Source organism: Brachyistius frenatus, unplaced genomic scaffold (assembly GCF_029030835.1).
Source record: "Brachyistius frenatus isolate BFR_SWC_R1_liver_20210118 unplaced genomic scaffold, ASM2903083v1 Contig_12, whole genome shotgun sequence".
Taxonomy (NCBI): Eukaryota; Metazoa; Chordata; class Actinopteri; family Embiotocidae; genus Brachyistius; species Brachyistius frenatus.
The window spans coordinates 5313026-5338656 of NW_027210611.1; the positions used below are offsets into that span (position 1 = coordinate 5313026).

General features: G+C 39.1%; 2 protein-coding genes across 8 annotated transcripts; one reads left to right on the plus strand and one right to left on the minus strand.

Moving 5' to 3' along the window:
* Positions 1-349: 349 nt before the first annotated feature.
* On the minus strand, positions 350-2391 carry ccl25a (chemokine (C-C motif) ligand 25a). The gene is given in 6 exon segments (XM_069692469.1): positions 350-892; positions 981-1101; positions 1234-1265; positions 1267-1348; positions 1619-1703; positions 2378-2391. Coding segments are annotated over 5 exon segments (333 nt in total). The 5' UTR covers positions 1687-1703; positions 2378-2391; the 3' UTR covers positions 350-862.
* Positions 2392-11534: 9143 nt separating this feature from the next.
* ranbp3b (RAN binding protein 3b) lies at positions 11535-25568 on the plus strand. Of its 7 annotated transcripts, none has more exons than XM_069692448.1 (17): positions 11536-11628; positions 13830-13885; positions 14200-14236; positions 14328-14405; positions 14514-14585; positions 18207-18272; positions 18456-18548; positions 18743-18852; positions 19815-19934; positions 20242-20342; positions 20440-20515; positions 20619-20715; positions 21407-21531; positions 21631-21751; positions 22498-22640; positions 23347-23542; positions 24341-25568. In XM_069692448.1, exons 1-17 carry the CDS (start codon positions 11607-11609, stop codon positions 24382-24384), a joined length of 1557 nt encoding a protein of 518 aa, XP_069548549.1. In that variant the 5' UTR covers positions 11536-11606; the 3' UTR covers positions 24385-25568. The 7 variants fall into 7 exon arrangements, with proteins under 7 accessions (XP_069548552.1, XP_069548549.1, XP_069548550.1 ...); XM_069692449.1 differs by having other exon boundaries at positions 11581-11628; positions 13872-13885; XM_069692451.1 differs by lacking the exon at positions 14514-14585 and having other exon boundaries at positions 11535-11628.
* Positions 25569-25631: the final 63 nt, after the last annotated feature.

Here is a 25631-nt window from a genome sequence, read left to right on the forward strand (position 1 = left end):
TAACTATGTTTAATTAGAATTAGGTGATGAAGAAGCATTAAAGCAGCCTCAGGAAACCTGTCAAAAAAACAAATGCAGACACTTCAGGATGGTAAATATTTAGATTGTTACTAGTGTTATAGCTTTCTATCAAAACAATCTGTGCACGTCAAATGAATGATATTCTTTATTATCTCGAAAGTCATGAATTTGTACAAGAAAGGTAAAGAATGTGTTCCCTTTTTCACACAGTCAAAAACTATGAGTCTGCCATTAAAAAAAATAAATCAAAACATTTATGTAAATATAACTATAAACTTTTAAACAACACTGAAAGGACGTGATGACAAAGTTTATTATAATAATGCTTTTATTGAAACACATATTCTATAATAAAACCTCTGTACACAAAATATATGAAAAGAAAGACATACAAGAAGTTTAGAAGAAATTAAGACAGCTGTGGCTCTTTTATAACACTCATTTCAAAAATTAATTTCCATATGACTGTCAAATAACCGAGAACATTCTAAATATTGCATACAGCATTTGCATTCCATCACCATTTACAAAATTAATCAGCTTATTGCACACCTGATGACAGAAAAGGCGAGAAAAAAGTTACTGGTTTTCATTAAGCAGCCATGTATTTAAAGGCATTTATTTGAATTCACAAGTCCAACTCTAAAGAACTAAATCTTGCTGCAGCTGTTGAACTTTAACTTCGTGCAGAGTGAAACCAAAAAGTAATGCTAAGACTTTTTAGGGCAGCCTTCTTGCTTCCCTTCCAAGAATATGCCATAAAACCACCATAGAACTGCGGGTTGCTTAATAATAAGATAGCAGAAAGATGAACGGGTGCCAATGTAGCAGACAGTCACCCTCACTCTCTTCTCCAGTGTTGTGGATGAGTCTACGAAGAACAAAGAAATCCATTTAAACTTCAGTTCACACTTTTGAAAATTCAAATCCTTATGTCAAAAACTGTCTTCAATAATTACCTTCTTGGTGTCCTTCCTGTGGTCAATTTTGGGTGCCTTTCTGTCAATCTTCATCATCAGTTCTTTGACCCATTGCTCCCTGGGGTCTGCGCAAAACCTCCGCCCCCTCTTCATGGTAAGTCTAAAGGACAAACGAAGCATTAACATTGGAAACAACAATAGAAAACTTCTGTCCAAATAAGAAAGATTTAAAGTGTATTATTCAGTTCATTCTTAAAGTGGATGTTGTTATTGTCTGTATTTGTGTACTTACATGACAGCAGGGATGTTGCAGCCTCCATCTGCCCTTCTGGAGTCTGTACATCACTGCATGTCTCTGAGTTTTGTGGTTCAGTTCTCGCACATATTTCAAACAGCAGTCATCATAGAAACTGGAAGATCACAAATCCAGTACAATTCAGTGCCACTATATTCTAAACAACACAATATAATTTGTGAATCATGTGTAACACACACAAAGTAAATCAATCATGACAACTGCTACAATCGTACAATAAGTGCATGATAAGACCACATCATCCCACGCAGGTTGTTAGGTAATAAACCAATGTCATTGAATCTCATTTTATCTTGTGATCACAGCTCTTTATTGTGCGCTGTGTCTGTGACACTATTTCCAAACACCAGCTGTTCTTTTCTTACCTTGTGCCAATGCCAGACAGAGACAAGAAAGGGTCAGCAGGAAGAACAGTGTGTTGAACCGCATGGCGAAGTCTTTCAGCTCTGAAAAACACCAGTAAGAATCACTGTAATTTTGTACCTGCAATTAGCCTTATCAGTCTGCCATAACTTCAGCTCCTCCCATGCCTTCACCATTCACATATGAAAACCTGAACTTTGAACAAATATATTACACAGCGTATACAGCTGTCTTTGAGCGCCGACATGTAACTCACAACTTTAATCTTTTTTAACTCAACAGCTCTGGCTACTAAACAAACCTAATCTTTTACAATACAGGACATTTTGGCCCTTGTTGATTAAGGCAGTCATGACTTTAAAACATTAAGAAATGTACATGTAAGGTCCATAAATGAATTTTACTTTTGTTGTTTTTATGCTTTTGTCAGTGCAAAATACAATTGTATTGCCTCAGGGTAGATAATCATCCACTCTGAAGACTTACTTTTACACCAAAATGTGCTTGCTTTAGGGCATAAATTCAAATTATTAACATAAACCTGGCTAAATCTGGCGCAATTAAATCACAGCGATGTCTATTATTGTGTGCTTTCATTGATTAAGTAAAGTCTGGTGAAAAAAAAAGTGCAAGAATTTGTATAAAACTGATTGAAACTAATCCGATAGAATACTAATGATCAGTACAAATTAGTGTAGACACATTTATTTTGTAAAAACAAAGTAGACAGTTTCTGTTAAAATCACAGGTTACTCACCTCCAAGACTGCAGATGATTTGTAGCTCCCTTTTCTTGTGTCTGTCAGTCTGCGAAGGCGAGGCACTCTTATAAAGCACTCATTGGCATTTTGCCAAGATCATATTTCCATAAACGCAGTTCACCTTTGCACCTCAGCTCATGTTTCCATTTCATTTTCAGTCAACGTTAATGTGTTTTTAAGCTTGCCACATGAAGTTTTTGATCAACCTAGGAAGAATTGTGTTTTACTGAGTTCAAAATTAGTCTCAGCATCTGCCCCCCTTCTTTATGTGCAGGTAGAGAGAGTGTTGGATGTTGTCAAAAACTTGCATTGGCAGTTGCATACAAACAGCATGCATGTGTGTAGGCGAAGGCGATCGCACATGTCTTTATTCGTCTACATTTCAATTAAGCAATCGGAAATATACATACAGTATTTCACCATAGAATTTACTGCCCTTGTAGCCTGAGGTTGTTGAAATTGGAATCTGGTATTAGATAATAACTGCCCCTTCACACTGACAGATACATATTGAGAAATAGTCTGTCTTCTACAATGGCTGTTGGATGAAGGTATTAAGTACGCTCACTCTTGCGTAACTTGTTTTCAAATCTTACCCAAAAAGATTGGCTGAGAAAATCTTTGCACTTAAGAATAGGATTTAACTAAATGGAAGGGATAGCAGACTAAGACAATTAAACTCAGATGAATGATATGCTGGATTCTACTTCTATCATCCACGAACAGATGTCATTTAACGCTAAAGTCGGCTTAACTGTTTCATGGACATAATGAGTTCAGAGTATTTCATTCTGTGAGTGTCAAAGATGTGTTTCATTTTGAATGCAAGCTCACATTGTACCAGTCTGTCATTTTAAAGGATTCAATTTAAATGTTTTTATTGTTTCTACTAAATGGGGTAGATATTAAAGTAAATATTATGCTACATATGTCAATATAGCAATTATAACAATACAACACATTGACTATTTATTGGTATATGAGTATTGATGTTATCTAAATGCATAATCAATATCTCCTAGTAGACCCTCCTTCCCCTTATAATACATCTAATAATACATACTATACATCTATATTACATGCAATGTACATACATGTATAAATTACAGAATCAACACGCACACATAAGCCTCTGTAATAGTTATTAGGGCAATTATTAATGAACTGTTTGTACCACAGGTATTACTTTTATAAATGTATTACATTTGATATGATACTCACTTGATATTATTAGTTTGGATTTCTAAAAACACATTTCTATGTGTCTCTATTGTCACAATCTGAAATCACTGCACATTTCAGTCCTCCTTTCCTCTGGGCTGATGGCTGGTTCGGTCACTGCCACTGGGGTGGGAGAGTGTGAATGAATGAGACACAAATTGTAAAGCATTTTGGATAAAGTGTTGTGTACATGCATCCCATTTACATTTTCAAATACTTTTCAGCAACCATTTGATATTATGAGGTTTGCTTGAAAAGTGAGAATGATATTTCCTTAATGGTTGCATTGGGCGGCACGGTGGTGCAGTGGTTAGCACTGTCACCTCACAGTAAAAAAGGTTCCGGGTTCGAATCCGGTCCTGGGCCTTTCTGTGCGGAGTTTGCATGTTCTCCCTGTGCTTGCGTGAGTTCTCTCCGGGTTCTCCGGCTTCCTCCCATCATCCAAAAACATGCACCTCAGGTCAGGTTACCTGGCGCCGCGCTAGTGGCAGCCTGCTGCAGCAGCTCCCCCCTGAGAGCCCCCCTGCTGTAGTGAAGAAATTTCCCCTCGGGGATTAATAAAGTGTATAAAATCAAAAAAAAAAATCAAATCAAATTAAGGACAGATACAGGACATTATTCCTGCCCACTGCAATAAGACTACACAATAAATCACCTCTGGCCAAATCAATCTCACAACTATAACACCGTTACACTGTTGTTTGTTTGTTTGGTTAAATCTTAGCACTACTGTTTAGCTAGTTAATTTAATATTATTCTATTTATTGTATATATTGTGCATTGTTATATTTAATATTTTTTACTGTTATTTTTATTGCTTTGCCTGTATTTATAAATGCTGCTGTAGCAAAAAAAAAAAAAAAAAAAATTCACCTTGCGGGATTTATAAAGTAACTATCTATCTACCAAAAAAAATCAGTCAAATGATAATTTATTTTATATCATAGAATTTTAAAATTGCAAAGTTCAAATTCTATTTAAATACTAAAAGTTTAGCTATTGCTCCCTCTTAAGTTTGAAAAACTGTTAGAAAACTGATGTAAAGCTGCACTTTGAGAAACTTTTATGCAATAATGCAGCCTATACATACAAACAACATACTCATTTGTCTTTTTTGTCTTCTGCAGAGAGATCTGACTTCATTGCACTTTCTGTCTGTAAACCTGCTGTGAAATCATTTTGCGCTTCACTCGGTAATCTGCAGCATGACCACCAAGCACATGGCATCCCACCTCTGTTTTACTGGAACACAGTGAGTAGACATTCTTTGAGTTTGTTTCTTTCACAAACTTAAATCAACAATATTTTATTCTACAGGCTACTGTACATTATTGTTATGCCAAGATGAATTACGTTCCATTGGTTGGCCTTTTAAGTTTAAAGCATAAACGCTGCATATCAGGGGCAAAGTATTTCTGTTGCTCATTTACTTTTAATTGTGTGGAAGTTCCCGACAGGTGATACGCAAAGGTTTATCCGGTCATAAAGGCTATATCTAAGGATCAATTCACATTGCCTGACAATTAAAAAATATAAGAAATACATTTTGACCCTTGGAGCTGATGAAAAAGAGCAAATATCACATTAAATATGTCATTGTTTATTTAAGTCAGAAATGTATAATGTTAATGGCATAGTTATGTAAAGTGAAATGATGACTGATTCCTTTTAGGATTTGATTCATTGAATTAAATTATTCTGCTGCAGCATGTGTAATAGTTTAATGTCACTATTTTGTGCCATTCCAGGCTCTTTGAGTAGCTGTATGTTTCTGTAGTCTACTCACACCCAAAAGGTTTGTTAGGTTAGGTTAGGTTAGGTAGTTACTTTATTAATCCCCGAGGGGAAATTGTTTCGCTACAGCAGCATACAGAAGCAACAAGATCATAATAGAACAATAGAAATCAATAAAATAGCAGTAAAATTATAAAATATAAATATAAAATATAAAATGCACAGTATATACAGTGTATACAGTACAGTATATATCTATATATATCATATACAAACAACTAAAAAACACAGTCAACAGTATTGTTGTGTGTAAATACACCTGTTCAAAAGTAAAAGCTTGTTTACTTTCTCTATCAGTATTCTCAGAGAAGCTTGACTCTGCTGTGTGAAACATCAGTTGTACAGAATCAGACAAGACATCTCCTCCTGTCGGTCATGTTGAGTTGTGACGGTGGAGGAACTTTGCATTAAAAACACTCGTTGGCATATCGCGTATCCACCCAAAGCTTTTCCTGTTAGTCTCTTAAAAAAGACAGCCGTGTTTTATTCAGAGGGATTTTTGTTGAATGTTTTGTGACAGATATTAATGAGCCTTGAATGCCCGAGTGGACATCTGATAGCACTGCTCACTGTTTATGCTCTTACCAGTGCGTACATCAACCCTGCTAAACTCCAGTGAGGTGTTTCACTCGCCTGCTCTTTTCATTTCCTTTGCCTGCAGGATGCTGATGCTCACTTTAGGTGTTTACAAATGTGCATAATGTCACACAGAGAGAATTTGAGTATTACCTACTTCTTCCCAGATGCCACCCAGGCTCAAAAGCATTTAATATACATTTGATTAGCTGTGATTTATTGCAAGTTTCCTCAGTAATTTTTGTGTGCAAATCTGGTCTTGCTGTGAATGTTTCCTGCTAGTTGTGTGGGTTTGATCTCAGTACAAATGAAGAGAACGTTTGTTGGCAAAGCTCGCTGTAACTTTACGAGCAAAAAAAAAAGAAGCTTGTTGGCTGCGATGATTGCAATTCCTGGTTGTGATTGCATGTTTGAAAAATTCTGCTGGATTAATGACATTGAATATTTTTCAGAGGATGATGGTCCACTGCCATGGGTACTTGGACGCAGTCTGTACAATGATACGCTGTGTTGTCAGCATTTCTTCTCGACAATATGATATGTTGTTTTATCCCATCATTGGTGCTGTCATTTAGAATATATTTGAAAGAACACATCTCTGAGATCAGCATGAGAATATTTATTTTGGCACACAGTACAAAAAAGCTGGAGTCGAGATGAGGACAGAACTGCTTCACATGCTGCTGGCTGAATAATGATACTGATTTGACATGTACTTCTGTTGAAACCATCCATTCATAAAGTGCAAAGTATACCTGAAAAAGTGAAAATGAAAGCAAATTTCCTGTAAAATAATCAAAAAGAATTTTGTCTCTAACGATTGTCATATTTATTTTTCTTTTTTCTTTTAAAGCATCAGAAGAAGATGATTTTGGCGTGTGATGATGACAGAAACACAAAGGTTAAGAGTATAAGATTTTCTCTTTTTTTCATATTTTTTTTGTGAAATGTGCAAAGCAAAACAAATCTATGTTAAAGTCAAATGTATCAGTAGATACATCTATTTGATATGTGTACCATGAAATGGTATCATTAGTTCTGCAATGAGATATATTTTCTTTTGTCACGGGATGTTAAAGTTCCGAGTTTAGCACCTGAGTGATCAATCTTAAGAGTTAATAAGTGTCTGGAGTCATGATGTTGTTAAAGGCAGTTTGATTTGAGACATTTGGAACAAATGTATGATTGTTTACAAATATGTTTGTGGGACAAAATACCTGATATCAGCATGCTTCCTAAAAATGAAGTTGATACTAAACAAATCTTTTTATGTTCAGAGCCAGGGCAGAATGATGGATGCATATTATGTAAAGTGGAAAGTAAAGACTGCTTCATAGGTGTATATTACAGTACATCAGGCCTTTGCATGGCAGACAAGAGTTCCTCCATGGTCATAGAGCTGCAATTAATTATATTCATCCATATTCTTTTCATGTTTATCCACTTTTTGTTGAGAGTCCGAAGCATCTCCGAGTTGACACTGATCGTGAGGCAGGCTACAGCCTGAACAGACTGTCAGTCAATCGCAGGCCTGAAGCTTAGAGGAAGATGAACATTCACATTCACATTCATGCCTACAAGCAACTAAAGTCACCTGTCACATGTCAGTGGACTGTGGAGGTCTTGAGAAAACTCACAAAGGCTCAAGGAGAACAAGCAGACTCCACACAGGAAGGTGTGCTAATCACTGCACCATTGTGCTGCAGTTGATTAGCTTTTCTGAACTTAGATTTTTCCCTAACTTCAAACATCAAATGCACTTAAAGTTAACAAATATAACTGCTTAATATCTTCATTTCACACAAAATTATTGTCTGTCGAGCATCACTGTTAATTTGCATTTAACTGTAAAGTGCTATACAAGTGTCTAAGTAAACTAAATACAAGGCCTCTGCTAAACTGCCATGGTTTAACATGTTTTTTTTTTCACATGAAATTCCTAGCGGTATATACATTTTTAAACTTCTGCACCAAATGTTTTTAAATTGACTGTTTTTAGATCTGTTTTACTGGACCTTGGTGCATGCAGTTTTCAAGCGAGCATTTTTATTTTAGTCAGCTGTATTTCATACATTCCAAAAGCCGTGCTTCTCAAATGACACCTCTCAGAAGACAATATCAAATATGTTATATTAAGAAGGTTTTGAAATTTGTGGGAGAAAGTTACATAATCATAATTACCCGTTTCTTTTTTATTCAAGTGAAATCCCCTGGGTTTTATTTTTAGGTGGTAGTTACAACAATCGGAAAATCAAGAAGCCTGTTATGTATAACAGTGTGTCTGAAGTCTAGGAATTCTTCAGAGAAGTACATATTATAACAGCGACGTAACACACATCAGGAGGGCAGGAGGACAACTATTGAAATCTCTAATGGCTTTTGAAGTTAAGTAGCTATTTTTACCAGTTTAACAATGTAAAGGAGCCTGCCATCGACAAGGCCCGACAACAATGTGCAAACATTTAGCTGTAGTATAATAAGAGTTTAGTGAGACTTGAGTTCCCTGACCTGCTCACAATAAATATATGTTGACTGTGATGTACAATGGACACGGTTACACTGATGGATAAGAAAAGAAGTGAAACTGTTATGGCCCAAAGCACAAGCCAAGCTCGTCTGACAAATGAGAGCCCTCTGTGGCAAACAGCATAAACACATGCAGGGGCTTGTTTGAGTTGAGCCTGAAGGGAAATCTGAAGCATGATTCTTTCTGAAAACATTTGGTCAACATTGTTCTGTACGAACTCTTATGAAATGTGCTTTATTCAGCATTCTTCAACCATACTTTGAACTAAGAAGGCAAACAACTGGTATATGTATATGTCTATGCTGCATTTGTCCAGTGTTTTCTGGCTAACTCTTGTTTCTTTATCTGGTTTTATCTGGCACTTGGTCACTTACTAATTACATGTTTGAATAGGAGCTGTTTATTTGACCCTTTTTCTACAAAGAAGAGAGATTTTATGCAAAAAATGTGAGAGCGAGAGCAAGCGACGAGGCAGTGGGGAGAGAGCGTATGATAAAAGCATGTTTCATTTCTGAGCAGAGAGCAGCTACAGTTGTAATTATTGTTTAATCCCATTATCTGAAGATAATGAAACAATTATCTCACTAAATCCAGATGACAATGACATTTCAATGATAACAGGATAATTGTCTCATTAGCTGAGGGAACAATGTTGTTCTCTATGATTAACGGTGTTCTGGGGAGTTTTACAAGAGGTATGTGAAATACAGCAGTTTTAAGATTTTAGATACGAAGCAAATATGAATGTGTTAATTTACAAGGCATCTGATCACTGATTTAATTATGAAACCATTGCCCTCTATTTAATGAAAACTATTTTGAAAAGACCTGGATAAAGTTTCAAAACAAGTTTAAATAATATACTGGATTAAATGTTGTGGAATATGTATTTATATATAACAGCACATCCAACCATGCAATATCTGTACTTGCTTTATTTCAAACAGGGTCACAAGGGGGTTGGAGTCTGTCTCAGCTGACTTTGGGTGAAGGTAGTGTCCACCTTGGACATGTCAGCAGTCCATCACAGGGACAACACAGACAGACAGACAACCATTCACACTTATGGCAAATTTAGAATAATCAATCAACCTAGCATAAAGCTGGAGCCCCCCGAGAAAACACAAACAGGGCCAGGGAGATCTTACAAACTTTTAACAGAGAAAGTCGCCAGCCGACTAACAGACTGCAACCCAGAACCCTCTTGCTGTGAGGTGACAAACCACTGCACCGCCAAGGCACCCTGTAACAGCACATTTAAAATATTTTAGATTTTATGAAATAATCCAACTATAAAAAAACAAACACTGCATCTTTGTTTTGGATGATTCCTGACCGTCTGAATGAGCCGGGACAGAATAGATGATATCTGTCTGCGTCTTCAGCATCATTCAGTTATTATGACAGTTTGCCCTCTGGTGGCTGCTCTGTGAACTGCATTGACTTTACCATTGGAAAAGGACACAATTGACTCAGATTCTGTGCACGATACAAAGCTGTGAATTAAACAGTTTTAATGTTCAAAAAGACAGACTGAAAACGGTCATAATTCAGAATAATACCATCTTGGGTCCCCAAATCCCAAAATATGGGGCACTCCTGGATTGGATCGGAGAAGAGGGGCTTTGTTCACAGTTCTGGGAACCAAACAGCACTGCAGGAAAAGTCCATGATAGTTTTGTGTTTGCCTCACAGCATGTGACCTCCATAAAAAAAAAAGCTACCAGTGCACCAATAAAAGCAGAGGAGGAGACTACAAGTGGGTGTAAACAACCCTAGTTTTAAAACATTCAAAAATGCTTTGCAAATGTTTTATGAGCCAGCAAATGCATTCAACATGTTAGACTTCTTAAGACTTTCTTTTCTTGAGCAAAACATTTGCAAAAAAGCACGAGGTTTTGTTTTGACTTTACTTCCATTAAATAATTTACATAGGGTAGATAAATATTCATTAAATGTACCTATTAAAGTATGATGTCACACACACACACACACACACACACACACACACACACACACACACACACACACACACACACACACACACACACACACACGACACATAGACTATCTTACATATTTGCACTCGTACATATTATGTACTTATTCCTTACCAGGAAATGTTATTCACATACCACTTGTCTGATGTGTTAGTTGTATTTTTCTTTTTATGCATAATGACACCTTGACAAAGTCATTACATACTGTATAAAACTTATCTGGCAATGAATCAGTGAACATTGTATATATATATATATATATATATATATATATATAAGAAAGGCCCATCTCTTTGCACATAAGGATACACAAAAATGTCAATGTATAATATGTAAACAGATGCCTTGATTGTTTACCACATTATTGGTTGTTATATTAAATGCCAGCACCTGTAGGAACACTTCTGAAGAAGGATGCAGAACTGCAGCTGAAACCCGAGAGGTAAATAAACAATTATACCAGTGGGTCAAGAAAGATATCATTCATTAAATGCACGTGTAAGATGAAAATATCGTCCATTTGGCCAATAATTGTTGCGATTACAGCGTGCAACAAATATAGGCCAAAGAGGGTCGAAGTGTGGTTTCAATCCCCAGAGAATATATTTTGGACAAAATACTTTTTTCCTCCCCCAAGGTCAAGAAGACACCTGCCTCACCGACGTTCTCATTTAGAGTGGTTTATTTTGTGTGTGTGTAATTTATCACTGCAGATAATACCCTTAAAACCTGTGTTGTCACATAAGAGGCCCGCAGCTACTGTTAGTAGTAGTAGTAGTAGTAGTAGTAGTAGTAGGTGAGGCTATCCAATCAAAACTTTAAGCTGTCCTTCAGGGCTGGATAAATGTATTTAATTAAAACAACACAAACACAATGACAGCAATGGACCGACACTTTATTTATTTATTTATTTATTTTTTTGGTGGCCTATTGAAGGGCACCGGGGATGGCAGGAGGGGGGGGGGGACCTCCCCTCCCCCCCCTCCCCCCCCCCCCTTTGGCCGCATCAGTAAACGGCGGCAACGTGCTCTGTGGCACCGACAACATTTCTGCCTCGACTCGTGTTATCTGCGCGGTGGGTTGTGGGTGTGTTGAGCGTCGAAGTAAAATGGCGGACTTGGCAAACGAAGGTGAGTAAGTGGCAGCATAAGAAAAACAATACAGCGACCGCGGCGGCGTGAGCCGCACCCGCGACGCCGTCCGCACATTTGAACACGCGAAGCGAAAGCGAGTCGGCGGGGTGTCCGGCCGCGAGCTTCGGGCGAATCGCGAGCTCCGCGGCGTTTTTTTTTTACAAAGAACTACAACGTTAGCAAGCAGGCTAGCAATGCTAACGGCCGGGCCGCGGCTAATACCCGGAGCGCTTCGCAACGCCCTCGTAAAAACGCTTCGCCTTGCCCCCCGCCGCCGTCTCCGGGCTTCGCCTCCTCACGCCAGCACCCGGCTTATTTATAGTCGGGGGACCCGGCGGGGTGGGTTCTCTCGCCGCTCGAAGGCGAGGAAACGTAAGCTGGATAGTCCGCTCAAACTGAAAAGGGGAGAGCGGGGCGGCGGCGGGGGGGGGGCGACGTGGGTCCGTGTTGTTTGGTTCGGCTGCGGGGTCGCTCGTCGTTCATTTAGGCGCGTAGAGTTGGGAAAAAAAAAAAAAAAACCCGTCAGCTAAGAGACGATGCTTTGGTTTATTTCACTGTTTTCCTCTTTTTTTTTTTTTTTATTATTATTATTATTTTTTTTTATATATATATCCTACATCGTCGATTTACTTACAACAAGACTACCATACGAAATCTCGGGGTCTGTCGAGATGACTCATGCGGGATGGAGCGCGTTAGCAAGGGGAGCTAAAGAAAAGAAAAAAACCCTCAACTACGTTCGGCTTTAGCGGAACAACCGGCGGCGCCGACTATTTGCTGGAAAGGGTCAGATAGTTGACGTGCTAGCTGGTTAACATAAGCCGGGAACATCTTGGTAGGAGGAGGGAGGAGGAGGAGGAGGAGGAGGAGGGTGGTGGTGGGTTTCTCACATTTCTGAAGTGAACATCAGTTTCATGTCGGGATTCTTAACATTGATCTGGCAAAGCTCAGCTGATCGCAAGCCGCGGTGTAGATACCAAAAAAAGAAAATGTTAAATATAGGTCACGGTGGTTTCTTTGGCAATAAACGGGGCTTCATGCACAAACGACCGGTATTTAGCCACGAGGGCTTTGGTGTCAGGACGGTGCATATCGGTCCTGTAAACAGTCCCGGCTTTGCGTGCTGCCGGCTATTTGGGCTGTTATCGGATGCATTGGATGCAACGACAGCGATGCTACACCTGCTCGGTGTAATAAGGCCCAGCCCAGACAGGAGGAAAACCTTTGTCTGGCTAACGTTATAGGATTACACATCTTAACCAAGAGGTTACAGTGTGGAGGTGGAGGTGCTAAAGTGGCCTGAGGTGACGTCCAAACGATCACTTTGCATGTCGATTGCTATTCTTGTTGGTTATGGTAATAGCTGAGAGAAGCAACAACATCTTGGAGGTGAGCTTTGTATAAAAAAAAAAAAAAAAAAATCCCCTTTTTCGTTACAGACGTGGCTGTGGTTGCTGTTTGTTCATGTAGATTTGAGAGTTTGATGTCTGATGCATGTGCATTTGCATGAATGTTTCCTGCATTAGGCCGTATTGTTTTAGTATATTTTGATTGTTCAGTTTAGGGTCAACATAATGGGATCCACATTTTTTTTTTCTTCCAGGGACTCTTAATAGGATTGCATAATTAGGTTTGATATGGTCTGTTTGGAATTTAACTTCTCTCGACTGGTTGAGTGTAATTAGACATCGTCATAGAAATGTATTTTCTTATGTCACCTTTGTGGGCTTGTTTTAACACGCCCGTCTTTTAATTAATATGACATTTAAATCGACTGTAAACTGCTGTTTGACTCACTGGAAGATTCACCTGAAGAAAGTTTCAAAAACAGACTGTTAGTTTGAGAATAAAAATGTTTTACCTTCCCTACACTCTGTATGGAAAAGGATATCTAGAAGATATCTTTGATTATACCCCATATTTTGGATGACTTTTGGCATCATTGTAAGTTTGGTGTTTAAGTGCTCGATCAGGGTGCTGATAAGTTTAATTTACAAAGCTGTCTAAGCCTCATCATGAGTCACGCTGCTACTGCTTTTAAAGGGAACTTTCGGTCCATACAATGACAAGGCCATAGCCTCAACTATTTTGATTTCAATTGTAATGATGATGATGATGATGATGAAGAAGAATCAAACAGATTTTCTGTACACCTGAAGTTAGTGCGTGGATGACCAGCCTACATCTTCTCTTAACAGACAAGCCTGCCATAGCGCCTCCTGTGTTTGTTTTCCAAAAAGATAAAGCACAGAAGGTAAGTTCCTGCATGTTGTTTTATTTGTTTATCAATGCTAGAGCCATATTCTCAGATCCTTCAGACTTTATTTACACCTCTGTTCAGTCGGAACCGGATTTCTTAAAAGTATTCATTCCAGAAAAGTTATCACAGTCAAACCACATCTTGCTTGATTTGATACAAATTGTCACTTTTATTCATTATAGCAGGTAAAGTCTGGATACCACTGAGGTTAAGCAAACTAGTTTTGTTATTTTTAATGTGTCCTAAATTTTGAATGATTTTGATGTCCATTGTCGCTCTGTAGTAAGACTTGTTCCGCTCTCTTGCAGCGATCTGCAGATGGCTCGAGTGCAGAGGATGGAGACGGTAAATAAAATGTCCAAACTGTCCACCTTCTTTATCCATATTGTCTTTGTCTTGAACTGGAGTTTTATTAACGTTTCGTTACCACTTTCAGATTCAGATAAAGACGAGGGAAGCTATTGCCCCCCTGTGAAACGGGAAAGGACCTCATCATTCCCACCCCCACATTCTGGTAAGGGCACGTGGTGACTAAGCAGAGCATTTCTTCTTTCTTGGTTCTTGCTTGTGGTGTACAGATTGATTTGTATGCTGAGTGCAATGCCTGTCTGCTACTTTGCAGTTCCCAAGAACAATGTATTCATGCCCTCAAGTTTCTGCCAGTCTCCGACTGGGAACTCTGACTCTGAGCCAGGTGAGGCATCTAGATCACCATTAGTTTTATTTCACCGCTTAAAGGCCCCCTGCAGTGAAAATCTTCGTTTCATGGATTGAACATGTCATTTTTCAACAGTTTAAAGTAACAAACAAACTAAGTTGACTGAGATTGGTAAACAATAACTTTTGCTAGACTGAGGATTAAATGTCAGAAGTAATTTTTTGAGAATGTTTATTTGTCTAAAGTCATGATTGACAATGAAACCAGTGATGTTTTGCATGTTCCCTGCCTGCAAATGATACCATCCCCCACTCTGACCAGGTCTAGTCAACTCTCGTGGTAATTTTATTTCTGAGCTTACCCCTCAACTATCTGCTGTGGAGGTCTGGCATTATTCATGGGTAGAGGAATATGTGCAGTCTCAGAGTATAAAGCCCCATTTCCACAGGCACAATTGGATTTTTTTTTTTGGAATGATTTTAAAAGTAAGTGAATAGGCACTAAAGACACACGCAAGTGTTCAAATAAATAATCTTTACAGTACTAAACATTATAAAGTCAGAAGAGATTCACTGTGCCGGATCAGTGCACGTAGAGTTGGACATGTTTGTATTGTGGCTTTCTCATTTTGAAAGAATTTGGTTTCATATCATTCTCTTTATCTCTGCTCCAATGGTGCGTGTCATCTGATACAAAGATATCACGTAATAGATCTATTGGAAGTGAAGCCTTCTGGTTGCATTTGCCTTCCAGGCTAGTTATTTGTATTAAATGAAACAACTTGCTAAAGAGGATCTTAAGTCCCAGTAATTCCAAGAACACTTTCATTGTGGGAACATTATGACCCCCAGTGGCCTGTGATCTTGCCAATTTCTGTTTCTGTTCTGGATTAAGACTGTTTGAAATGCCAGGAAACAAATCTATGATGCCTGTATTTGAGAAAAGCAGAGTTAAGTGTGACATTGGTAAAGGCGCAGAAGGTCTATTATTATTATTAGATGTCTTTGTGTCATGTGCTGGTAGTTGGCTGCAGTTTGTGTTGTGCCACTGACCATTTCAGAGGAGTAGTTTATTCTCTATTATAAGCTGCTTTGTTTAGTACTGGTGGGCGATTATGCCTATATCTAATGACTGTTCCCAGATTAGTTGTATTACATTTGTGGAAAAAGCTTTTCTTTCTCGCTAAACAGCCATGAAATAATTTGCTTCTCAAATCATCTGCAGCACACGTTGGTAGGTTAGGTTAAATGAGGTCTTAGACATGCATAAACAGAATACATCCGGGTCTCATGTCCTTGCTTGTGCAGGCTCTATGCTGCTCTTCGAGATCCTGCTTGGATCAAACTCAGAATTGAATGCATTTTTCAGCAAAGTGCTCCCCATGTACGACAGGATTTATGATGTTGTTTAGGTCTGGGTAATATGAGAATCTCAATAAATATTAGAAGACAAATTCCCTCAATATCGATGATTTGATGACTAGTTTACAATAAATGTGTCTGTTCTGTACTTGGGTCAGTTATTTGATTTCAAAGCAATAAAAAACAAAAACAAAACATGCATGTATGTATGTTGGAAAAGTAAAAAATTAGAAACCTCGAGGAGAGTCGATCGTCCCCGCAACATGAGGAAATTGTGGTGAAGCGAAGTAACATAGCATCTGTGATTTGGAAGTGGGCCAGATTTCTGAAGCTGTGACTGATATCTGTTATAAGACCTGCACCCACAACAAACATTTTCCGCCATGTCAAAATGTGGCATTTGCTGAAAGTCTATAGTCCCCAGTTGCTAGCAAGAACACCCAAGTACCTTTGCTTCAAACCTCAGCAGCAGGCGCTTGTGTCTGCTTGTATCACATCCTTGATAGACTCAGAGAATGTGTGTGTGTGTGTGTGTGGGGGGGGAGAGAGAGTGAAAACTAACTAATCTAATATAGATATTTTTTGTTGTTACTGTTATATAAACTTAAAGATAACCAATGGGCAGCAGCCAATACATGTACCATAGCATATTGATTTTTCTCTCCGTGATGTTTATGTAAGGGCATTGTTGTGGTTGCCTTGGTAAGGCGGACATGTTTTGAAATGTTGCATGCGGAAAGTATCAAGTTATTTGAGAAACTAACATTAATAAACATTATTTGATTTATTTAGGAGTCAGTTTTACACTGAATATAATGTTACACTTTGAAATTACAATTTGAAGGTATCCTGTTGAGTTTTCTTGTAAACAAACAACTTCTTTGTTTATATGAATATTGTGATGATTATTGATATCGATCAGTATGAAAAGTATTTTGATAATATTTTTAGACCCATTATGGTTCACTAAATGTATTTTGTTGGAGGGGGCATGCAAAACTGATCAGTTATTTGCATTTTAGGCATTCGGTCAATAATATGTAACTTGACAATCGTTGAATCATTTTTACAATTTCCAAGTAGAGCAAAAATGTTAAAATCATCATTAAATTATACAGAATAAAGTCTAATTCTTGTTAAAATTATTACTGCAGTGGGATTTAAACATTGATACGGAGGAATGCATGTGGGTTTTTTTTTTAAATTACATTTTTATTCATCTGATGTCTCATCAAAAATTGAAGTGTTTCAATACACTTTCGATTTAATGCGTTGAATTTTAATCACAAGCTCAGTTGAGATGAGGTGAAGGCTGATGTTAACAGCTTCACAGACAGGACTTCCACTTTAACAAGAAAACAGGATTTTGTTAATAACCACTTGAAGCATATTACATAATGCACTTATTTGAAAGTATAATCAGTGATGAACACACCAGAAATAAACCACTGATTGGATGTAAAGTGACTTTGATGCAGAACTGGATACAGTAACTGTTGAAAGATGGTCATAGCAGTCGTGGTTTAAATCATTGTGTTGCTTGTGTGCTTGTTTCTGTCACATAACTGTCTGGTCTGCCTTTTTATGTACTGAGAGTTGCTGGGTAGTAAAATGAAAATGAGGCCCAACGCAGGTTTAAAAAAAAAAAAAAAAAAAATGTGTTTAAAGATCTTTTCCTGGCATGTTTAAAGATTTGTTAAAAAAAACAAAACAACAACTATATAATTGGTGTCAAAAATTACTTTACCTGTTTAAAAACTCTTGAAACGACATCTACTCCTCTGCTCTTACTGAATAAGCCAGAATCTATTAATATACAGTTATTTTTTTTTTCATTCCAAAATTTTAACACCTGGATACAAAATGCCTCTCACTTCACTGGAAGACCATTCTCAATGTTTGTGCAATGCAGGCTTCACATACGCTTGGTATTGAATGACCGAACCCAGGTTTAAATATTAAAGTCTGGATTGATCTCTTAAATGCTGATGACAAAGACGATGCGGGTTTTTTTCAAGTGCTTTTGGCTTTCTGCTGTAGCACTGATTAGGGCCAGGTCATGGCAGGCTAATAAAGCTACTGAGATGGAGAGACAGCGGTAGAAATAGATTGGAAGCCCTAGAGCCCGCCATGTTACTGCACAAGAGTTGGATTGCAACACAACTCTTGAGGGTTGCTGCGGTAACTGGCCCGGTAGTTAGAGAAGTGCAAAGACAGAAGGAACAAAGCCATTTCAGGTTGCTGCATAAGTCTCAAATATTTTCTAAAAAATCTGTACTTCCTCTTGTTTCACCAGAGGAGAAGCCTGTAGGGTTCCGTTTAAAGCCACCAACTCTCATACATGGACAGGCACCAAGTTCAGGTAAGTGGTTTGCATTACTCGCGTTGTATTGTCTCACACCGAGTTTACGTATGAGAAAAAAAAGATTTGAACTTGCACCCACATGAAGCCCCTAGACCCATCTAGACTTGAACAATTGGATGCAGGATATTTTTTTTTAAAGAAGAGTTTAAAGAAGAATGAGACAAGTTAACTCTCTTGCAGGTGTCCCAAGTCAGAAACCCAAGGAGCAGCAACGCAGTGTCCTCCGCCCTGCAGTTCTCCAGGCACCGCCCTCTAAATCACATATAGAGTCCAGTGAGTACAGCGTAGCGTCACCTGAACTCATTAGTTATTAACTGTAGAACATTTTCAAACGTCACTAAAATCTTAGGAGTCCTTTCCAGTGCATTCTGTGTTTTCTTCTTGCTTTTTTTGCAGGTTACATTTCCAAAAGGAGAGGAAACGGAAACAGTACATTTTATTTGTGCCTTTTGTGTTTGTACACTTAGATTCCAGTTGTGGAACAAATGGTGTGAAAAAGTCATCAGATGGGGATTCTGTGGCACAGTCCCTCTTCCTGAACAACACAGAGCACTCAGCCACGCTGGCCAAATCATCGGTGAGTAATGAATCTGAATCTCGGCCTGTTAAATAATCAAGGCCTCAAATGTTTTGTTTTTTTCCAGCAGCGCTTTTGCTTGCACGTCTACGTATGTACAACTCTTAAACCCGTGTTTAAGTGTGAGTGGAGAAAAAGCTTTAGCCGATGTTAGAATTGTCATGGATGCGGGTATCTGTGTTCACCTTGTCGTGCATGTTATTTCATTGTAAGCTTCAAAGTGGCAAAAGTGGAGCTTTAGGGACAGAGATAGTAAAAAAAAAAAACCCGTTAATAAATGTCGTAGAATGAAATTCTTCAACATAGAAAACATTCAACAACTACTAACACTGTGGACCTGTTTTGCTTCAGAAACCTCAGCTCACCCTCCATTTTTTTAATTTGCCCATTTTTCAGACCCGTCTGAAAATGGCAAATATTATTTAATGAACAAGTCGGTTGTACAGGACAAAGCTTCACCAGTTAATCTATGGAGTAAATCGTGCGAGATGTCCAGGTATAACGGAAGTGCACGGAATTGGCTGAAAAACAGCATTAATGTGTAGCCGAACACGACTAAATAGGAACAGTTTTGCTTGGCTTGTAACAATTATTTCAACTTCAGAAACGTTCATTGATTGTTCACCTTCGCTGTACGCCACTTCTTGAGTGAATTGGCTGGCTGCTGGATGCACTCGAGAACCACGTATGTTGGGCAGGGGGGCGTTCATGTATTTGTTTGTGTGTGTTGAGGTCCACACATCCAGCGTAACCTGCGATGGTTACGGTTCGCCACGTGCAGGTGAAACCGAGATATTAAAAATGACTGTAATACACGGGGAAATTGTTCGTAAAGGTTCCTCTTTTTTTTTTGATTTGAGGAAAAGCGGCGTAAACAGTGATGTTGTAGGATTGGCGTTAGATGGTAAAAGACAAATGAGTCAGAGTTGACCCTGGTGGTGTTTTTTTGTTTCCTATTTCAGAAACATGAAAATGAGGAAGATGGAGCAAGTGGTAACAAAGATGGAGACAGAAGAGAGAAGAAGGAGACAGATGTAGCAATATCTTTTGTGTTTGGTCAGAATATCAAAGACAGAGCAAAGGTGGGTTGTTTTCTGTCGGTCTCACACCTGTCTGTGAATTACAGAGAAGGTGTGACAAACAAAATGAGATATAAACGGTTAGAAGTGACATTCATAGAGACTTGAACACTTGCTTTGAGATTTCACTCAGAATAGTGAGTCGGCTTAATATAGCCCACATTTTATGACACTTTGATGCGTTTCTTTGCTTGCATTACATTAAGAATGTCGGGCTGGTTATTGTTAAGGAACTGTTTGTTGTAGTTTGTGACTCCAGATCCTGTAATTAGATGCTTTCCTGTTTTTTTGTTGTTTTTTTTCCCTGTAGTTGGAGGAGAACAATACAGAAGACAACTCAAAGGATGGTGTGCCGCTGGACTCTCAAACAGAGGGCACTAATTATTTCTTACAATACATCTCTACCCCAAGGTAATGAAATTGTGTCCTGATTTAATTATTTTTAGCAGCTCATTTTCAGTCGATATTAACTGGAACTCACTGCATGTTTTCTTTCCTCCCTTTTCAGTTCAAAAAATGCCACAAACAGTGCCGACAGTGGAGCAAAATTTGTTTTTGGGCAGAATATGTCTGAAAGAGTTCTGGTGAGTTGCTGCGGTTAACTGAATAGATAATCACCATCGCTGAAAACTCACAATGATTTGCGAATTGAACAAGTTCCAATGATCAGCCTTGTCGTGTTTCCAGAGTCCCCCGAAGGGCGAATTATCAAGTGAGGAGAATAAAGAGGTTCCAGCTGCCCCTCCTTCAGAGCCTTCATCACAGGAAACCACCCCAGAGAAGGGTAAGAATACAGTCCCACTGATTATTGAAAATATGATTGCTTTTTGTCTTTGCTACCGACAGCTGTAAGCGAGACACTCGGCTGGACTCTGGTGACAAACGCAACAACAATAGCGTGTGGTGGTTAAAGAAGCACTGTAATGTATCTGTGAGATTAATGATGGATGACGATAGACACGTGAGGCTTTGACTGTACTGCTTTTAGTTAGATTGTTTTCGAGAGACTTTATTTGTTTTCTTATTTAAGCCAATCACAAACTCCTACTTTGTCATCAAAGTTTTTGTGTTAACACAGTACATAGAGGTCAGTTATACCTTTTTATTGTTTAGCACAGAAAAAAAAGCTTTGCGAGTGAATACTGTCCATACAGTTAGGGGACTGGCAGGTGGACATGTTTCAGTGAGTACTTTGTCCGACGACATTGAAAAGAAATTGAGCGTTTTTATAGCTCCTGCATTCACTAATGTGGGCGGAGAGCTCAGGTGACCCTGCAAATGATCCGCAGCAGCCTGTTCAGCATTTGTGTGAAGTGACGGAGTGTCAGCCGGGATCTTTGGTTGATCACCCTCCAGCACTGGCTACTCCAAAAATTTAGCAGGGAACGCTGTTTTTGTGTCATTACAAGATCAGTCATGGGAGCGAGAGCGGAGTCTCTGAGCAGATTTCTCACCATTGTGTTTTATCTCGGCAGCGAACAGCGTGTCGGAGTCTTTGGAGGAGTCTGCAGCAGCGTACACCAAAGCCACAGCCAAGAAGTGCATCTTAGAGAAAGTCGATGTGAAAACCGGAGAGGAATCAGAAAGCAATGTTTTACAGGTAAAAGACGAGGCAGCCTCGCTGGATTCAAGACGTGCCGTGAATCGATGTGGCAGAAAGTAATACGGGCTTTTGTTTGTTTGCGGTCTTTTACTTCAGATGCAGTGCAAGTTGTATGTTTTTGAGAAGACCGCTCAGTCGTGGATAGAGAGAGGTCGAGGTTTGCTGAGGCTCAACGACATGGCATCGACAGACGACGGCACGCTACAGTCCCGTCTAGGTAAACACACCTGCAGACACTTCTTTAAAAAAAAAAATGTAAAAAGGAAATGAACAACTTACAGTTAGGAACGTGCATGACTTCAATTTTTATGGTTCAGTGATCGGAAAAATTCAATAGTTGTAGTTACGAGCTGAATGCTGTGCCAGATAGATATTGGATGAAAATAGACAACATTTATCTTGGTAAAAGAAAAAAAACTAAAACGTACATTTGCCGTCTTTGTTTTCATCACCATTATTATTATCATTACAATACCTGACACTGAACACAAGGGGGAGCCCATTCCTCTACTATATGATTCTTACCACTAGACACCACAGCACTGTTTATATGCATGATGGTGGAATAAGATATAAAAAGTTGATTTTATCCAAAAAAAAAACCAAAGAAATTTGATTGATGTTTCTTTTTATCCATTTCAAAAAAAGAAGTATGTCTATTTCATACATGCACATGCTTTATGTTGCACTTCATTTTTGACTTTAGGTTTATGGTAAATAACGTACTTGCATTATGAAATCTTGGTACCCATCACATCCTCAGGAAAGGGCAGTTTTTAAGGAGTATAGTTCCGCAGTTACTACTAATATTTATTGTACTTTTTTTTTTTTTAATCTTTTATGACACAATGTCACAGCACCGAGTCGGGTAGAATACCATGAACTAAAGAAACAGTATGACGAGTGACTTCTTCGACTCGTTGTTCAATGCTGTCGTGTGCGTTTGTGGTTTAACCCTTCCAGTGATGAGGACCCAGGGCAGCCTCCGGTTGATCCTCAACACTAAACTTTGGCCCCAGATGCAGGTGGACAAGGCCAGCGAGAAGAGTGTAAGAATCACTGCCATGGACACAGAGGACCAGGGGGTCAAAGTCTTCCTAATATCAGTACGTATTACCAAACATTATACCGAGGCTGCGCAGTATTTATATTCAAGATTTCTTTTTTTTTAATGATTCTTTTCCTGATGAAAGTCTAAACCAAGTCCTTGCATACAAATTTGGGTTACTCTTAGTAGCTACATAATGTCCCCTCCAGATGTTTTAATAAGTAGAGCACACATACACTTCAAATATCTCAGTTTCTGGACAAATGGGAGAAACTGAAAGGTTTTACTTTAATTCACTTGCTTCCACCGTGGGTACCTCCAGCTGCAGACAACTGGCTGGTTAGTGATTTTCCTGTTTGTATTTTTTTTTAATAATATTTTAGTAAGAGACATCCCAGATTCCCGATATGCTCCTATTTTAACGTATCTATTTCCTTTTGGTGCAGTTCAGGATCAATACATTTCCACCCCACCACTTTAAGCAGTACAACAATATAGTCCAAACACATTCAACCCTTTGGTGATCACAGTTTTAACACAAGCACCGTTTTCATCTCCATTTTACTTTCAGTAAGTGATAAGCTACTGCTAACAAAAGGTCATAACTTTCTGTCCAGATGTTTCACCTTAAAAGCCTTCCAGTGGTTTAAAGGGCAGAAGCTCTTTCTTTCCAGGCAAGACATTTAATATGAAACGTCTGCAGATGGCAGCGTACCGTCAGTGTGGCTGAACTGTTGTCTACATTTTCTCGTTCACTTCTTCAGGGTAGCTCTAAAGACATAGGTCAGCTGGCTGCAGCGTTACATCATCGTATCTTAGCCCTGAAGAGCAGGGCGGAGCAGGAGCCCGAGGCCCCAGAAACAACCATCCCCGAAGCCGAGGTACCACAGTCAAACGAGGACGACAGCGACGAGGAAGATAACGCCTCGGCCTCCGCTTCAGCCTCCACTCCAGCTACAAGTCAGTGATTTGTATTACTTGGTTTCAATGTACGTTTCCATCTTCCATGGCCGACTTTCTTGTAAACCAAACAAACGTCGCGATTTGGGGGTTGAAGTTGTATTGCTGCTCTAGCCGCTTTTTTTTACTAGTTCTGGCTTGTACGAGGTGCAATCAAAACATTCCGAGACTGGTTCTGTTGCATACAAATGAAGAAATAAACTGTCCTAAGTAAGAATTTCAAGTTGCATCGTTTGATCAACGTCAGCCCGAGTTGCACACATTTTCATGACCAGTGGTACTTGCACATTTTTGATTTCACCATGGACCTGAAACTAGCAACGAGCCGGGTGACGTGTTTTGAGTGCCATTGATATTTGAAGACCGTCAAGGGGCAGAACGTGACTGTCCAAGACCGAAGAAGTCACGCCAGGTCAGGAGTCCATGAGCATGGGGTGGTTTTTGGGTTCTCCAACATGACAAAGCGCCCCCGCTTCACAGTGCATTGAAAAGTGTGAGTTAGTCGTGCGTAACAACACAATAGTTCCTCCACAATTCGCCGGATTTGGCTCCCTGCGACTTCTTTCCGTTCCCCAAAAATGAAGTTCAAGCTAAAGGGAAGCGTTCCAAGCATGGCAGGAGCACCGTATCGCTGTGCAAAGACCATTTAGGAGATCTCGGCCAGCTTTAGGTCGGGCAGGATTTTTGGTTGTGACAGATGCAGTCTCTGAACTTTTTGATCGGCACCTCGTACGGTGATATGTTGGGACCACTTGCCTACAGTGCCTTTGTCAACCTGCTGCCACTCTGTTCCTGCAGGTAATTCAGAGGGAGGAGAGAGCCAGGCAGCAGGAAGCACATAGCGTCATTCTTGGACAGCCTGCAAAGATGCCGCTGTTGCGGTATTTGCTGTAGGCATCTCATGGACACCCGTTGACCAACATGGGTCCTCCAGACCAGTACTTTTGGATATTAGAAGTCTAGCTCCAGGAAATAACCCCCTGTGCCGGAGTGTCTCACCCAACTCGTGCAGTTCATCTTCTCTGCATTCAGCGTAATATCTGGAGTTGTTTCTTCCCTCCCTCTCCTGTTTTGTGTTTTATTTTTGTTTTCGAGTATTTTTTCCTCTCCCCGATAGCAAAAATAAAGACTTCAAAGCTTTGGTTTGGGACTTTTCTGCTCATCATATTGATGAGTGTAAGGGTGTTTTCCTCTACATTTTAAAGTATGGCACATGTTAAGACTGCAGTTTCTACTTTGGGACCTTTATACTCACTCTACAGCCGTACCTCTGGACGCCACACATCCAGAGGAGCTTCACTCACAGTGTATTTGACTAGTCCTCCAGTCGGTTGTTCCTACATCAAGTCCAACCCTCCTACCCCCCCCCCCCCTTTCCATCCCGACCAGTTTGTGCATTAGGTTTTGGCAAATGTAATTTATTTTGGGCCATCATTTTCATGAGGCATCTCAACACATATGTGCTGTTTGTAATGGCTAGCCAAGACCACTCAAGTTGTCATCATTAATAGCAGTTTCTTATATTTCCTATTGACCTATATTATAGTGAATAAAAGTCTGAAACAATGCAGCTTCTGCTAATGTGAGTTATGATGTGAGGACAAAGGGCAGAAGGATTCACATCCAATTTTTTTCTCTAAATTAATAAGATGTGTTAGTCATTCACCTTGTTTTTGTTTTTTTTAAATTTTATTTTATTTTATCCAAATCAAAAAAAAAAAAATTAACTCATCAGTTTACATTCTGCATGTAACTTACTTTTTTGTTTGTTTTTCTTTTCAGCATCCCAAGGGTTTATTGTGTTGATACATATTTTTATGTTGAAAATATACAAACTTTTTATCCATTTGCGTTTGGAAAACATGTTGGAATGAAGAGTTAACTTCATGTGTGGAAAAATTGAGTGATAACTGTAAAGCCCTTTGAATGTCATGTACATTTGAATATATCATCATTTAGTAGCGCACCATGTTTTTTTCATCTCCTCCAACTGCCCCCTTTACAAAATAAACCATTTTGGACTGACTGCAAATTTTCCTTCTGAAACTTGATTTTCTGCATGAGACAATCGTCAGCAGAGTGGTTAACA